General features: G+C 35.3%; 1 protein-coding gene across 2 annotated transcripts; it reads left to right on the plus strand.

Annotated features, from left to right (window-relative positions):
• Positions 1–3607: 3607 nt before the first annotated feature.
• On the plus strand, positions 3608–17679 carry yme1l1a (YME1-like 1a). Of its 2 annotated transcripts, none has more exons than XM_073830676.1 (18): positions 3608–3728; positions 5103–5234; positions 6496–6679; positions 7108–7209; positions 7677–7786; positions 8134–8281; positions 8386–8493; positions 8695–8868; positions 9833–9985; positions 10067–10199; positions 10280–10342; positions 11897–12009; positions 12697–12852; positions 12957–13108; positions 14587–14713; positions 14798–14871; positions 16517–16603; positions 16681–17679. In XM_073830676.1, exons 1-18 carry the CDS (start codon positions 3696–3698, stop codon positions 16822–16824), a joined length of 2193 nt encoding a protein of 730 aa, XP_073686777.1. In that variant the 5' UTR covers positions 3608–3695; the 3' UTR covers positions 16825–17679. The 2 variants fall into 2 exon arrangements, with proteins under 2 accessions (XP_073686777.1, XP_073686778.1); XM_073830677.1 differs by having other exon boundaries at positions 8386–8469.
• The last annotated feature ends 216 nt before the right edge of the window (positions 17680–17895 follow it).

Raw genomic sequence — 17895 nt, forward strand, 5'->3', positions numbered from 1 at the left:
GTTATCCTGCTAGTTGTTTATTAGTAATATATAATAAATAAAGAAATACAAACATAAAAGGTGTTGAATAAAAAAATACTTCTATATAAAAAGACTTTTTAAAGCATTTAACGTTAGGCTTGTAATAATATTTTGATCTAATTCTTTGTTATCTAATAATTTTATTATATTTATTTTGACTGCTTTATCTATTTTGACAGTTGGGCGCATGGAGATCAGACAAAATGTGTAAAATATGCCTCTCGCAGCTTAATGGCTTTTAACCAGGGGGTTTGTCTATTTTCTACCCTATCCATTCTTGTGGGTATTCTTTAAATAACCCGGAAGTAAAGCTAACCAATTGCTTAGCCTATGCGCTTAGCTCATAAATTAACGTTTTCAGACGGTTCCAGCACGCCATTTTGGTTATAGTGTAATTGTATGTTATCATCACAGTATTTGTGTCTTTCAAAGTGATGTATTGTTATATAAATAAAAAAGATCACTTATGCAACGGTCAGGCAAACACGTACCCACTACATCCGGGGATGAAGGATGCTACACGAACACCAGATGGCGCTAAAAAGAGATTTTTTTTTTGTTTGGTTTTACTGTGATAATACCACAATACAGGCAAGATATTCCCATTATAGTAATATCCTCCGTTGTGGTTGTTTTTCGTTTATTTTAAATGTTTATTTTGATCTGAATAAGAAAAGGGTCAGACCTGAATAGCCATCTTATTATTATTTTTTATAACAGACTGTTTAATCGTTGTTAAACGTTTGTAATTTTATTGGTTTATGTGATTATTTTATGATTGTGTTAGTAAGTTACATGTACTTACTACTATAATATATAATAATTATGCATTAATATGCTAATATAATATATAATAATTATGCATAATTGCCAGTGTTGGGGATGACGCATTACAAGATTACAAGTAATGTGAGTTACATCAGATTAGGGTTTTCAAGTAACTAGTAAAGTCCCAGCTAACAATTTTTGGTTCCCAAGAACGTTCCCTATTGGTTGGCCAGGAACGTTTTTGTAACGTTTACGTAAATAGAACGTTCCCTTTGGGTTATAACGCAAGAACATATATATATATTATAACAAGAAAATATGGGAGTTACTTTTTCAAATAAGTAACACAAGTTACCTCTCAAGTTAGACACCATGAGAAAAAATTGGGATTGAGATGTTACTTTAGTTGTAGAATAGGATTGACCCTGGACCACAAAGCCAATCATAAGTGTCAATTTTTTAAAATCGAGATTCATATCATCTGGTTTGGTAGAATATGGCAGTGGTTGAGATACAACTATCTGAATATCTGCAATCTGAGGGCGCAAAAAATTCAAAATATTTGGAAAAACACCTTTTAAAGTTGTCCATATGAAGTTCTTAGCAAAAAATAAGTTTTGATATAGACCTTACAGTAGGAAATTTACAAAATATCTTCATGGAACATTATCTTTATTTAAATACCCTAATGAATTTTGGCATAAAAGAAAAATCTGACTCAAATAATTCTGACTCTGGGCTATTGCTACAAAAGACTGATTTTGTGGTCCAGGGTCACAAATGTGAACATGCTTTAATTCATCTCACTCACAAAAAAACAGATTCAGTATTCCTCAAAATGAATGAAAACCGTGAAATGCAACTCAGAATATGTCGCAAACCTGCAATAATTAAATATGTTAAATAACACAAATATACTTTGTGTTATGGGGTGACGTGCTGGACGGACAAGACGAGATAAACAATAAACACTATATTTAATATATTCTTCAAGTAACAGACAGGAACAGGCAGGAACATCCACACACGTAGCGATAACATCAAATAACGAATAAAGACCAACAAAGAACTCAGGAAACAAACAGACTTATAAAGGGGAACTAATCATTAAACACAGGTGACGGGGATAACGCTAATGAGGGAATAAACCAAATGATCACAGAATGACAGGGGGAGACAATGGGAGAAACCAAGTCGACAAACAGACAGAACTGTGACATTATGTACATTATGTATTTAATCCCATTTTAATATTACTTTGCTGCTGACCTTCGATGATCCAATTCAACCATTTTAATAAGCAGTGTTGGGCATATACATTGTTGTAAGTGGAGAGACTCGCCCCCCTGCTTTGAACATTTCTTAAACGAATTTAAACTATTTTACTCCTCACTGAGATTACTTAAAAATTGTCGTGCCCAGAAAATATAATCGGACATGTAAAAGTTTCTTGTGTTTTAATTTTTATTTTATGTATTTACTTATTTTTTATTGCCTTACTTGTAATATGGATGCTGACTGTTATTGTACTTGGTCTTATATTATGCTACAAATTTTTGTATTTTATGTTTAATTAAAAAAAAAAAAAAGCAGTGTTGGGGAAAGTTACTTTTAAAAGTAATGCAATACAATATTGCATTACCCCCTAAAAAAGTTAGTTAAATTACATCACTTAGTTACTTTTTATGGGAAGTAATGTTACATTATTGTGCGTTATTTTTAAATCTGAGTAGGGCTTGCTTGTTTGTTTTTAATGTAAAAAGTTAGATTTTTAGCAAATGTAAGCCCTTTCACACCAAAAAGTGAAATGAATAAGCCTAAGGTTGAAGGAAAAGTAAATTCACGTCTGTACAGTAGAACTGTGGGAAAAGAAAGTTCAACACTCTTCAGCAATGAGAAAAATGAAACACAAATGTTAAAAGTAAATTTTGCTTATTAGTATAGTTGAACTGGATCAACAAAGGTCAGCAGCAAAGAGATTGGTTTATAAAATAGGATTAAATACATAAAGGAAACAAAAAGTAGCTGCCATTACTTTTTTGAAAAATTAACTCATTTTCTATTTTCTTGTAAAGGAAAAGTAACTCTGATTACGTAATTTACGTTACTTGTAATGCATTCTAAGCAAAAATTACTCAAGATAAACTAACATTTGTTCTAATTTTTAAATTTGTTTATTGCTTAACAGTGTTGAACTTTCTTCTGCGGTCTACTGTACAGACGTAAATGTACTTTTCCTTCAGCCTGAGGCTTTTGGGCCTTTTAAATTTGCCAAAAACAGAACATTTTATATTGAAAACAAACAAGCAAGCCATGCCCCAGATTTAAAAAAGTAACGCAAAAGTAACATAACAATACTTTCCATAAAAAGTAACTAAGTAACGTAATGCATTACTTTTTAGGGAGTAACACAATATCGTAATGCATTACTTTTAAAAGTAACTTTCCCAACACTGATCATTACATGCAAGTAACCTTAAACCAAACCCTAATCTTAACCACGTATTAAGCACACTAAATACTCAGTATTTAAATGTATCATTACATTGTAACAAAGACACCTTAAAATAAAGTTTAACCATTTTATGTTATCGTTTTATTAGAAAAAAAGCTATTAAGGTAATGAACTAAACATTTTCCAAAATACTTTTTCACGCTTCACTGTTATTGTCCAACAGGCGGCACTAAAGACAACGGGTGTTTACATAGACCACCGTCGAAGAAGTGAAGACATACGTAACAGCGATGAACTCGCTGAATTTAACAACGCTGACTTTCGGTTTCACAAAGGGGAGGGTGGAGTCACCGGTGAGATTAACAACACCGCTGATCATAACCTGAGAACAGAAGAGCAGCGGATCTGACAGGAGCACAAGAAAACCTCTCAACGAAAATTCAAGCGAAATATGTTTTCTCTTCCTACAGCCTTTCAGTCCCAGGTATGAGGATGTTTAATTGTTTTAAATAGTAGCTACCAAAACCCTTTTGTGTGAATAAATGAGCGGCTTTAGCGAGTACTAATGAAGGAGAAAGAGAAACTCAACAGTGTCAATGAGGATCTTAATGACAAACGTTGATTTTGTAACTGTTACGTTAAACGTAAGCTGATTGAAATTGATATTGGAAACAATAATATCACCTAAATAAATATAAGTTTATTTTAACAGCAAGTATTTCTCTCATGCTTTAGGTTGTATATACCTGTAGTCACACATCAAACAGATTACATCATCGGTCATACTGACAGTATTTATTTAAATCTGTTGAGATTTTTTAGTTTATATATATATATATATATATATATATATATATATATATATATATATATACTATTCAGATATTCTAAATACATATATTATATAAAAACATTTTTAGTTAATTATTATATTTTCTGATGACATTATTATGTAACAGTACCTATTATACAACAACAGCTGTTTAATAGAGAGATAGAGGGTGTACGTGTCTGGAGGGAAGAAAGGGGATACGTTTCAGGAGTGTGTCAGTATGTCAGAGTGACTTAACTGACCTACAGACTAACTATTAGCAATCATAAAGAAAGAGCTTATCAGTCACTTTATGATAACTTAAATTAGGTCTGGCAACTTAAAGGAGTAGTTCACTTTCAGAACAAAAATTTACAGATAATGTACTCACCCCCTTGCCATTCAAGATGTTCATGTCTTTCTTTCTTCAGTCGTATGGAAATTATGTTTTTTGAGGAAAACATTTCAGGATTTCTCTCCATATTATGGACTTCTATGGTGCCCCCAAGTTTGAATTTCCAAAATGCAGCTTCAAAGGGCTCTAAATGATCCCAGCCGAGGAAGAAGGGTCCTATCTAGCAAAAAAAAAAAGAAAAATGATATACTTTTTAACCTCAAATACTTGTCTTGTCTAGCTTGGCAAGACGAGCATTTGAGATTAAAAAGTATATAAGTTGTAAATGTTTTTTTTTTTTTAGAAAATAACCAATCGTTTTGCTAGATAAGACCCTTCTTCCACAGCTGGGATCATTTAGAGCTCTTTGAAGTTGCATTTAAACTGCATTTTGGAAGTTCAAACTCGAGGGCACCATAGAAATTTCTCCTTGAGAGAGAAATCCCGAGTTTGAAAAAAATGTTTTCCTCAAAAAACACCATTTCTTTACGACTGAAGAAAGAAAAACATGAACATCTTGGATGACCGGGGGTGAGTACATTATCTGTAAATTTTTGTTCTGCGAGTGAACTACTCCTTTAATGCAATTTTATTCTTTTATTTGCTAACCAGTATTTTCTAAGCTGTGCAATGTGATCTAAATGTTTTTTTAGGGAACAGTGCCTTTGACCCATTTGATCAATGTGGTCCAGTACTTGAAGAGTTCTGCCAACACAGCCGTAACCACATCTGTGCAGAGTCTACAGAGAGACCTTTCACCTGAACATGACCCACTTCTCAGTGAGGTATGACAGTCACGGCGACTGCACGCACTTTTTTTTTTATGAGCATGCTAGAGTTCTTGTTTACACTAGGGTTGTTATAGTTAACTAAAAGTGAACCATTTTTATTACTTAAAATAAAACATATATAAATGGAGATACATTTAAATAAACAAATGTACTTTTATTGGAGCTAATTGCCAGTATATTTTATTTAGTTTCACCTGATATCCAAAAACAACTAAAACTGAAATAAAAAATTAATAAATACAATTTACAGTTTGCATTTTACAATTTAAATACATTACCAGTCAAAAGTTTTTGGACTGAAATATTTATAATGTTTTTAAAGAAGTCTCTTCTGCTCACCAAGCCTGCATTTATTTGATTCAAAGTACAGCAAAACAGTAATATTTTAAAATAACTGTTTTCTATATGAATGTATTTTAAGATGTAATTTATTCCTGTGATTTCAAAGCTGAATTTTTAGCCTCATTACTCCAGTCACACGATCATTTAGAAATCATTCTAATATTCAGATTTTCTGCTCAAAAAAACATTTATTATTATGTTGAAAACAGCTAAGTAAAATTTTTCAGGTTTCTTTGATGAATAGAAAGTTCATTAGAACAGCATGTGTCTGAAATAGAAAACTTTTGTAACATTATAAATGTTTTTATCATCACTTTTGATCAATTGAAAGCATTCTAGCGAAATTAAAGTATTAATTTCTTTCCCAAAAAAATTATACTGACTTCAAGCTTTTGAATGGTATAGTGTATAATGTTACAATAGTTTTTATTTCAGATAAATGCTGATCTTTCTATTTATCAAATAATCCTAGAAAATGTACTCAACCGTTTGAAGTATTAATTATAATAATGATAATAAAAATATTTCTTAAACAGCAAATCAGCATATTAGAATGATATCAGAAGGATCATGTGACACTGGAGACTGGGGTAATGATGCTGAAAATATAGCTTTGATCACAGGAATAAATTATGTATTTTTTAAATATTCAAATAGAAAGCAGCTATTTAAAATAGTAAAACATTTTCACAGCATTACTGCTTTCACTGTATTTAGGATCAAATAAATGCTTGCTTGGTGAGCAGAAACTTCTTTAAAAACATTAAAAATTACTGTTCAAAAACTTTTGACTGGTAGTGTACATATTAAAAAAGTATGTACGAAATAAAAAATGAAAATGGAAACTAAAAAATGAAAACATTTGAAATTTTAACATATGATGCTACAAATACTAACTTAATTTTTTTCACAGCCCAAAGTAAACTTGAAGGACCTGGGTCTGTCAGAACTGAGGTTAAGTCATGTACATGATGTTCTGGAGCGTCTACTGCCTTCTATAGATCCAGAGGAGAAATCCATCTCCAGCTCTGCTCAAAACTCAACAGCTTGGAGAACATCTCACATTTCCACCCCCTCCTTCTTCCAAAACAAATATGGTGAGGTTACCTACAACACGAGGTGATAAAGTCATGTTTTGAAGTATATTTATCTCTGTAAAGTGTTGTTAGCTCAATTTTTAGATTTATTCCCTTACAGAGCTTGTTTATGCAATCACACGCAATCTTTTTTTTATCAACATTGTGCTGTTGAGCATTTAAATATAGGCTGCTCCAGTTTCACAGGAAATAACACTGCTATTTCAAACATGCTGTACTTGTATGCTTTGTGCAGGCTAGATCACAAGTTGATAATAGGTAACATATTTATTGGGATGTGGAAATGCACCAACAAGTTTATTGTTCTCTACAGCTTTTCAGTCTTAAAACTGATTTTTTTTTTTTTTTGTCTTTTGGAAATTAATGACCCATTTTGTTCTTAGCAAAGTGTTGAGTAATGTATATTGAATGTCTCTTTGTTAATGTAGGGATTTCTCACAAAAACACGGGACTCTTTGGCTCTCCGGTGTTTCACACGCAAAGTTCCAGCCCCCTCCAGGCTGCCTGCGTAGATCTGCATCATCTGCAATGTAATCTTTACCTAAAAATTTGCAAAATATTAAAGGGGTACAGTAGTTCACCCAAAAATAAAATTCTGTCATTAATTAGTTCCAAACCTATCAGACCTTTGTTCGTTTTTCAGAACGCAAATTAAGCTCTTTCTGAAAGTTTTCTCGTAGCTTCATAAAATTACAGTTGATCCGGTGATGTTACATGGACTATTTTATTCGATGTTCTTGGTGCCTTTGTGGACTTGAACATGGTAGTACCCTTGCGGTCTATGGAGGGTCAGAGAGCTCTCAGATTTCGTTTAAAAACATTTTAATTTGTGTTCTGAAGATGAACAAAGATCTAATGGGTTTGGAACGACACAAGGGTAAGTAATTAATGACAGAATTAATTTTGGATGAACTATTCTTTTAAAGGCCGTTCACAATCTGGATGTTATAGATGGTCTTTTGGGTTTATTTTGATGTCTTTTTGTGTTAATGCTTAGTATGGGTCCAACACAGAGGTTTCAAGACAATGAGGTCCAAGACCAGACATCTGCAGTCTGATTCTGAAGGTCCAGTAGATGCAGAGAATTATACGCCAACCTTTATGAAGGTTAGTAAGCAACATGACTATTTACATGAATAGTTAAGGCAGGTCTGGTCTATGAAATACAACAGAAATCTGAATGTACTTACAGGAGAAATTCACTTCCAGAATAAAATTTTACAGATAATGTACTCACCCTCTTGACATCCAAGATGCTCATGTCTTTCTTTCTTCAGTTGTAAAGAAATTATGTTTTTTATATATACTATATGGAGTTAAATCCTGAATTTCTTTACCAATGAAGAAAGAAAGAAATGAACATCTTGGATGACAAGGAGGCGAGTAAATTTTTGTTCTGGAAGTGAACTTCTCCTTTAACCCATTTTCTGTATCTTATTCTTTGTCCTCTTCAGAGCCTCCTTATGAAGGAAAAGCAAGACACGGGGAGTCTTGACCAGTTATTGAAACAGAATAACTTGCCAGAATCTCACCAGGATGCATTTAAGACCGGCTTCACAGAGGGCTTCATGAAAGCCCAGGCTTTGACACAAAGGACTCAAGGTAAAGCTTTTTGGCTTTTTTAAGCATCTCATCTAAGAGTCTGTTTAAAAGTAAAAATGTGTTTGCTCCAGGAACTTTGTTCTTACATCTTCGGTTTTTAACAGACTCTGTAAAGAGGACACGTCTGATTATTTTTGTCCTCCTGCTGGTGGGTTTGTATGGTGTGTCCAGAAGCCCTCTCTTCTCGGGTAAAGGGTCATTTTCCGACACTGGTTTGTTTCTCATTTTATTCTTTTCTTGTATTTGTTTGTCAAAAATATATTGAGTGATAGCATTCATTAGACTGTAGCTGTTTTGTTGATGTGTTGTGAAATTGCTGGTGTTTTTTTTTTAACTTCTTCTGACTCTAGTTCTGATCATATTGTTAGAATGCAGTATGTTTAAGTCTTCATTTTATCTGTTTACCTGTGTAGTTCGTTTCCGCACCACTTCTGGTCTGGATTCGGCTGTGGACCCTGTTCAGATGAAGAACGTCACTTTTGAACATGTGAAAGGTGTAGAGGAGGCAAAAAACGAGCTTCAGGATGTTGTTGAATTTTTGCGAAACCCCCAAAAATTCACTGTGCTCGGTGGTAAACTTCCCAAAGGTGAAACTCTTTACTTCATCTACTTACAGGTTTTTTGTTTTTCATTTGTACACTACCAGTCAAAAGTTTTTGTACAGTAAGATGTTTAATATTTGTAAAAAAAACAAAGTCTCTTCTGCTAACCAAGCCAGCATTTATTTGATCCAAAATACAGCAAAAGCAGTAATATTGTGAAATATTTTTACCTTTTAAATGAACTGCTTTTAAAATGTAAATTATTCCTTTGATCAAAGCTAAATTTTCATCATTGTTACTCCAGTCTTAAGTGTCACATGATCCTACAGAAATCATTCTAATATGTTGATTTGCTGTTCATTAAACATTTATCATCATCATTATTCATAATAATATTTAAAACAATTGAGTACATGTTTTTCAGGATTCTTTGATGAATAGTATGAACCAAAGATCAGCATTTATCTGAAATAAAAAGCTTTTGTAACATACACTATACCATTCAAAAACTTGGACTCTTGGGTGGGGGGAGGAGAAATTATAGAAATTATTATTTTTATTTAGCAAGGATGCTTTAAATTGATCAAAAGTGACAATAAAGACATTTATAAAGTTACAAATTGATCTCTATTTCAGATAAATTCTGTTCTTCTGAACTTTCTTTTTAATCAAAGAAACCTGAACAAAATACACTCAGCTGTTGTCAACATAATAACAAATGTTTTTTGAGCAGCTAATCAGAATATTAGAATGATTTCTGAAGGATCATGTGGCTGGAGTAATGATGCTAAACATTCAGCTTTGAAATCACTGGAATAAATTACATTTAAAATTTATTCAAATAGAAAACAGTTATTTTAAATAGTAAAAATATTGTACAATTTTACTGTTTTGCAGTAGGCTTGGTGAGCAGAAGAGAGTTCTTTAAAAAAAAAACATAAACATTTTTACTGTTCAAAAATTTTTGACTGATAGTGTATAACATATCTAACCTAGTTGTGTATTTTAGGTATCTTACTTGTGGGGCCTCCAGGAACAGGAAAAACCCTGTTGGCCAGAGCTGTAGCAGGTGAAGCAGACGTGCCATTTTACTACGCCTCCGGGTCAGAGTTTGACGAAATGTTTGTGGGAGTCGGTGCGAGTCGCATCAGAAACCTTTTCAGTGAGTCCTTTAAGAAGAAACATAATCTTGTATCGCACATAATGCTTCTGGTGTTATTAAAATTTCTCCTTTACTGTACAGAGGAAGCCAAAGCTAGTGCACCATGTGTAATATTTATTGACGAGCTGGACAGTGTAGGAGGAAAGAGAATCGAGTCTCCCATGCACCCATACTCACGACAAACCATCAACCAACTGCTCGCTGAGATGGACGGGTAAGTCAATGGCTTTTTATTACATTTCTTCTTTTTAAATAAATGACACATATTTGATTTTAGTATTTTGATGATTTTAGGTTTAAACCCAATGAAGGAGTCATTGTGATTGGAGCTACAAACTTTGCCGAAGCTTTGGACAAGTAGGTTTCTACAGCCATCAGTTGAAGGATTAGTTCACTTCCAGAACAAAAATTTACAGATAATGTACTGAACCCCTTGCTATCCAAGATGTTCATGTCTTTCTTTCTTCAGTCGAAAAGTTTTTGAACATTTCAGGATTTCTCTCCATATAGTGGACTTCTATGGTGCCTCCGAGTTTGAACTTCCAAAATGCAGCTTAAATGCAGCTTCAAAGGGCTCTAAACGATCCCAGCAAAGAAAGAAGGGTCTTATCTAGCAAAACAAAAGAAACAAAAGAAAATGAGATGGGAGTTTTCCGACATACCCTAACTGTCATGAACACAGAGTTCATGCAGAGCTAGACAAAAAGTATACAAATTGTATATGTTTTCAGAAAACAACCGATTGTTTTACTAAATAAGATCCTTCTTCCTCGGCTGGGATTGTTTAGAGCCCTTTAAATCTGCATTTAAACTGCATTTTGAAAGTTCAAACTTGGGGGCACCATAGAAGTCCATTATATGGAGAGAAATCCTGAAATGTTTTCCTCAAAAAACATAATTTCTTTACGACTGATTAAATAAAGACACAAATATCTTGGATGACAAGGGGGTGAGTACATTATCTGTAAATTTTTAGTCCTTTAAAGGAATAGTTCATTCAAAAATGAAAATTCTGTCATCATTGACTCACCTTCATGTTGAAACCAATAAGAAACTCAAATTAGGACATTTATAAAACTTCAGAGATTACTTTCCCTCCATTGAAAGTCCAGGTTACCAAAACTTAGAAGATCCAAAAAAAGTCATAAGGACATAGTAAAATGAATCCATATGAATCGACTAGATTAATCCAAAGTCATCTGATGAGATACTGTCACTTTATATAGTGAACATTATATTCACAAGACAGAATTTTTGTTTTTCTTTAAACTATACCTGTAATTCCATGTTCATACATGTAGGCACACAAGAAGCTGCGTCTGAAAATGCATACTTCCCTACTATATAGAATGCGAAAAACAGTATGTGAGGCGAGTAGTATGTCCGAATTCATAGTAATCGAAATAATACAGTAGACGAGAAGTACCCGGATGACCTACTGCTTCCGCCCGAATTCTGCAGTACGCATACCATGGACACTTCAGGCTCCAGGAAAGGAGTCGTTATTTGAACAATGGCGGAAAGTGGAGACACAGCGGATGTAGTACGTCCGAATTCCATTCATACTATATAGAACGTACTGTTTTAATGGTCATGAAGTACGTTCAAATTTAAATGTAGTTCCTACTGAAGCAGTATGCAATTTCAGGCCCAGCATTAGACTTATAGACTCGCAAGTGGGTTCCATAATTTGCATAGTGCAGCTCACATATGCAAAAACGCTTTAAAGGCATTAAAGCAACAACCACAAATCCCTTTGATATTCATCATTATCTAAGAATATTTGACTCTAGCTGTAACATGAAACTTATAGCAGGTAGTTTCTACTGCTTTTGAGCTGTTTTACTCTCAAATTCAAACAATCTTTGTGATAGCTAAAATCTGTAAACTTCTTATGATGATGTGTTTCAGTGCTCTGGTGCGACCAGGCCGGTTTGACATGCAGGTCACCGTGCCAAGACCAGATGTCAAGGGACGCACAGAAATCCTGGAGTGGTATTTGAAAAAAATTAAAGTGGATTCTGGTAAGAATTATTAAATGATTAGTGCACTTCCCGAAACAAAATTCCTGGTAATTTACTCACCCCTATGTCATCCACATACACAATCCCAGCCGAGGAATAAGTGTCTTATCTAGCAAAACGATATTTCATTTTTTAAAATAAAATTAAAATGTGTATACATTTAAACCACAAATGCTTGTCTTGCAATACCTGGACTGTGTGATGTAGGTGGAAGTACTGTCCCAGTGTTTACAAAGCAAATGCGGAAAAAAAAGGTAAAACAACAATGTTAGACCATTTTGAAGTTGGAGTAGAAAATGAGATTTTTTTTAACTGAAATACACAGATGACTAACTAACCGTGCACTTTTCCGACGTGACTAATTAATGAGTTAAGACGTGCATGTGCATCGCAGAGCTAGTGTAAGATGAGTTGGGATTGTTAAGAGCACTTTGAAGCTGCATTGAAACTGCAGTTTAGACCTTCAACCTGCTGATATTCATTGAAGTCCACTATATGGAGAAAAATCGTAGAATGTTTTCTTAATTTCTTTTTGACTAAAGAAAGAAAGACATAAACATGGATGGCATGGGGGTGAGTAAATAATCAGGAAATGTTTATTCTGGAACTGAACTAAGCCAGAATATGTTTCAAAAGATTGTTGTTAGGACAATCCCAGAAAATAATCTGTTTTTGTGTGTTTTATAGCTGTTAATGCAGAGATCATTGCTAGGGGAACAGTAGGTTTCTCAGGAGCCGAACTGGAGAACCTGGTGAACCAGGGGGCACTGAAAGCAGCAGCCGATGGGAAAGACCTGGTGACCATGAAGGATCTAGAGTTTGCGAAGGATAAGATCCTGATGGGTGAGGGCTGTGGGGACATAGAAATTTCTCTCTGGACCATGTGATGGGGATTATTGCTTTGATCAAGATATTCTTTCCTGACCTCCTCTTCTCTGTCTGTCCAGGCCCAGAGCGCAGGAGTGTGGAGATAGACAAGAGAAATAAGATGATCACAGCCTATCATGAGTCAGGACACGCTATAGTGGCTTATTACACCAAAGACGCTATGCCTATCAACAAAGCTACCATCATGCCACGTGGCCCTTCACTTGGTCATGTGAGTAGCTGGTCTTCAAGTAGGGATGCACCGATACCAATCGGTCGATAAAGTACCGCTGATTACAGAACCGGCTTTACTGACAAAACGCGCAAGTTATCGACCGATACATATCGTGCATCCCTATCTTCAAGGGATAGTTTACCCAAAAATGAATATTACATCATGATTTAGCCACCCTCAAGCCATCCTAGGTGTATATAAGAAAATGCTGGTCTCGGGAGAACTAAGTTTTTTTTACAGGAGCAGCTTTACTTCCTTTATTAATCCTCCAGAGCTGTGTGGAGCACTTTTTTCTTGATGGATGGACTTCTATTATCGAACTTCTATAGGACTATTGAATATCTACACCTGTTCACCTGTTCGATTAAAGGAGAAGTTCACTTCCAGAACAAAAATTTACAGATAATTTACTCACCCCTCGTCATCCAAGATGTTCATGTCTTTCTTTCTTCAGTCGAAAAGAAATAGTGATTTTTGTGGAAAACATTTCAGGATTTCTCTTCATATAGTGGACTTCTATGGGGCCCCCGAGTTTGAACTTCCAAATTGCAGTTTCAATGCAGCTTCAAAGGGCTCTATGTGATCCCAGATGAGGAAGAAGGGTCTTATTTAGCGAAACGATCTGTCATTTTCTGAAAAAAATTACTATTTATATACTTTTTAACCTCAAATGCTCATCAAGCTCTGTGTACTCTGTATATTCAGGGTCCAGACAGTTAGGGTATATTGCTGTTTTCGATTTTTATGTAAAGCATATTTGATCTACTTTTGTAAACACTGAGTCAGCACTTCTGGAGTGATTTAGGATGATTTTAAAGTTGGAGAAGAAAATTAGATTTTTCTACATACCCTAAATGTCTTGAACTGGAATACACAGAATACACACAACACTAGACAAGATGAGCATTTGAGGTTAAAAAGTACATAAATTGTCAATTTGTTTAGAAAATGACCAATTGTTTCACTAGATAAGACCCTTCTTCCTTTGATGGTATCATTTCAAGCGCTTTGAAGCTGCATTTAAACTGCATTTTGGAAGTTCAAACTTGCGGGCACCATAGTCCACTATATGGAGAGAAATCCTGAAATGTTTTCCTCAAAAAACATAATTTCTTTTTAACTGAAGAAAGAAAGACATGAACATCTTGCATGACAAGAGGGTGAGTAAATTATGTACATTTTTGTTCTGGACGTGAACTTCTCCTTTAAGCTTGGAAGTGCCGGCACATTTTTTTTAATCATAACTCGTTTTTATATAGTATTTGTCTGAAAGAACAAAGTCATGTACACCTAGGATAGCTCCAACTTTAATCTTTGATTATGATGTTCAGTAGTTATTTCACAATTAAAGCTTTTCAGACAAAAAACGCTCAACAGTATTTTTGCAGAGCCTTCCAAGAAACTATAGCTTTTGGTCTCCAGAGTAAACTTTATAAACCCATTGAGGTGCTTTCTCTGTTCCTCTGGTCTCTCAGGTATCCTTGCTGCCAGAGAACGATCGTTGGAGTGAGACACGGGCCCAGCTGCTTGCACAAATGGACGTCAGCATGGGCGGCAGGGTCGCTGAGGAACTGGTGTTTGGAAATGATCACATCACTACCGGTGAGAGGTGGCCCTAACTGATCACTGCTACTTTGAATTTTTGGAAATATCAACATCATGATGTTTTATTTGTTAATCTTACAGGAGCATCCAGTGATTTTGATGGAGCCACTAAAATAGCACAGATGATGGTGACACGGTTTGGAATGAGTGACAAGGTGAAAATGTTGTCAGTAATGAATTTTATAGTTTGTTTACTTGCAAATCATGCCAATTATTGCACATCAGATAATTGTGAACATTTGAATGCAGTTTAAACTATTCATTTACAATCTCAGATGGTATTTCAAGGAACTATTGTAGGTCAAAGCGAATTCTACTACATCAGATCACATTTTAAATGATTCATTCACTTCCGGAATAAAAATCAATTGTGATGAACGAGTTGAAGGTCCAAATTGCAGTTTCAATTCTGCTTCAAAGGGCTCACAAGGGCTACATGATCCCAGCCAAGAAATAATTGTCTTATCTAGCGAAACGATTTGTCATTTTCTTAAAAAAATAAAAATGTATATACTTTTAACCACAAATGCTCATCTTGCACTAGCTTGCCTTCATTCAGTTCGTAAATAAATACATGTGATGTTGGCAGAAGTACCGACCCAGTGTTTACAAAGAAAATGTGCAAAGAAAGTCAAATAGCCTTTACAAAATAGGGTAAAACAACGATGTCAGGCAATTTTGAATTTGGAGGAGAAAATGAGATGGCATTTTTCACCCTACCCTACCTTTTTAAACCGAAGTACACTGACGAAGAACTAACCGTGTTTGAAGTTCAACCTAAATTTTGTGGTTAAAAAGTTGTGGCGGGAGCGACGAACGACAGACACAGTGGGTGTGGCGTCAGGCCTCGGAGAGGCTTTTATTAAACAGAAAATAAAAGGGAAAGTGTCCAAACGGGAAATAATAGTGTCCAAAATAAACAGGGGAATCTGGTGTCCTCGTGTGAAGGGGTATCGTGAAGGAGGGCAGTGTTCGGTAGGGAAGGGTCCAGGAAAGGGGCGGAGTCCGGCGGCCGCACACGCTCCCCCGCTTGGGACCGGGGCGCTAGGGGGCGGCGGCATCTCCTGCGGCTTCAACCTCCTTATGAGCTTTCACGGTGCTTCCTGGGGGAATGCACGCTGGAAGAGAGGCGCGCTCGGCATTTAAATGGCGGGGGGTGCTGATAATTAGGGGGGAGGCAGCCGACTCGTCACATAGTATATAAATGTTTTTGTTTTTGTTTTTAAAGAAAATTACCAATTGTTTAGCTAGATGAGACCCTTATTCCTTGACTGGGATCATGTAGAGCCCTTTGAAGCTGCATTGAAACTGAAATTTGGACCTTCAACCCGTTGGGAGCCATTAGTCCACAATATGGAGAAAAATCCTGGAATGTTTTTCTCAAAAACCTTAATTTCTTTGTGACTAAAGAAATAAAGAAATTAACATCTTGGATGCCATGGGGGTTAATAAATTATCAAGAATTTTCTTCTGAATATGAACTAATCCTTTAAGTAAAAATTTATATTAAATTAAAAAAGAAAGGAGACGCCATTTGAGTCCTTCCACGTGTTCAGAGCCATTAGGGATGTCTAAGCGCTCACATTCCAGACTTAAATCTGCGTTTCATCCTAATCCCTTCCCCGGCACTCATACTCCACGTCCAAAAATGAGCGCCACACACACAGGGTCTAAACTACACTCACATCCGCCCATCTGTAACGTCAGGATCCTGTTGTAATCAGAAACTTGTGTGAAGCCTTTGTGAATTACTGTTGTGCCTGTAACTGTAGTTCACTCACCTTTTTGTGTTTTGAACAGCTGGGGGTCATGACCTACAGTGACCTGACGAACCATAGCCCGGAGACCCAGGCTGCTGTAGAACAGGAAGTCAGGGCGCTTTTGCAGGTAGGTGGTTAGCTTTTGCTTGTAAGTGATATTTGATTGATGATTGTGGGAATTCATCTTTTAATTTTCTTTTTCAGAACTCGTATGACAGGGCAAAGAAGCTACTCAGGACCTACAGCAAAGAACACAAGCTGCTGGCCGATGCCCTGCTGACTTATGAGACTCTGGATGCAAAGGAAATCCAGATCATCCTGGAGGGAAAGTCACTGGATCCCAGATGATGAAGTCTTGGATTACAAGAGACATTTCGAGGCACAATCTTACTATACCTTGTAAATACAAAAGTTTGTAACAAGAAAGGCTTTTAAATGCCTTCTCTCTTAATGTTTTTCATTTTTCAGGCAGCATGTTGGCTTTCAAACAGTAAGCTAACAGATATTTTCTATTAATTTAAAAAGATAAATTGCCAAAAGTACATATACCTAAGCAGTAAACCAATGGCTACAAATGAATTAAACGAAAATCTTCGCTTTGTTTTAAGAAGCTAAGTATATGACAGGAAAAGGAGGAAGTTCTGTGTTTTATTCAACTTATTTGTTACCTAGTCACCAGATTAAAGCATTTTTATGGAATGGAGAAAACAGTAAGCTCATAAATGGTGCATTTTCCTTGAAAGCAAATGGCATACTGGGATGTCCCATTTTCAATACTCGTAGTACAGATTGTTCACTTTTTCATGCAACCTTAAACCACAAACCAATTACGAATGTGACGTCAGAATGTCAGTATTATTTTAACATCTACAGCTCTGTAAATGCATATCTGAACAATTTACTTGGAGTACTGTAGATTTTTGTCTCGTTTCTAATGGACCTTTAGGGTTTACTATCCCCAATTCTATTCATTAAGTTATTTATTTGATTATACTCTTCAAGGGGTAGCTAAAAGCCTCTTGCCCTGTCACATTTTGGTTGTCTGCATGTGTGTTTAAATGGCTCAGGTGACTGCACTGTTTATATGTGTGTGTGACAAATTATTAGTGTGCTTTCTTTTGAAATTAATACCATGTTTATTTCTATTTCTCTCAATCAGAAATGAACATGGATAGAGTAAATAAAGTAAATAAACAAAGCCTATTTCCATGTCATTTCCTGAAAATAAGAATGTTAAGATGGGATGAACACTGAAATGATTTTGGTTTAATTTCATGGATTCTTTTGAGTGGTTCAGAATGAAAGAGTAGCAGTAAACCATTCAGTCTGAAAATTGCAGGTATCGGTTAGGTGTGCTTAGTGGTTGGTTATCTGATTTCAAATTGGTGGTCTACATACATTCAGGTTCTCATCCTCTGT

This window comes from Garra rufa, chromosome 24 (assembly GCF_049309525.1).
Source record: "Garra rufa chromosome 24, GarRuf1.0, whole genome shotgun sequence".
Taxonomy (NCBI): domain Eukaryota; kingdom Metazoa; phylum Chordata; class Actinopteri; order Cypriniformes; family Cyprinidae; genus Garra; species Garra rufa.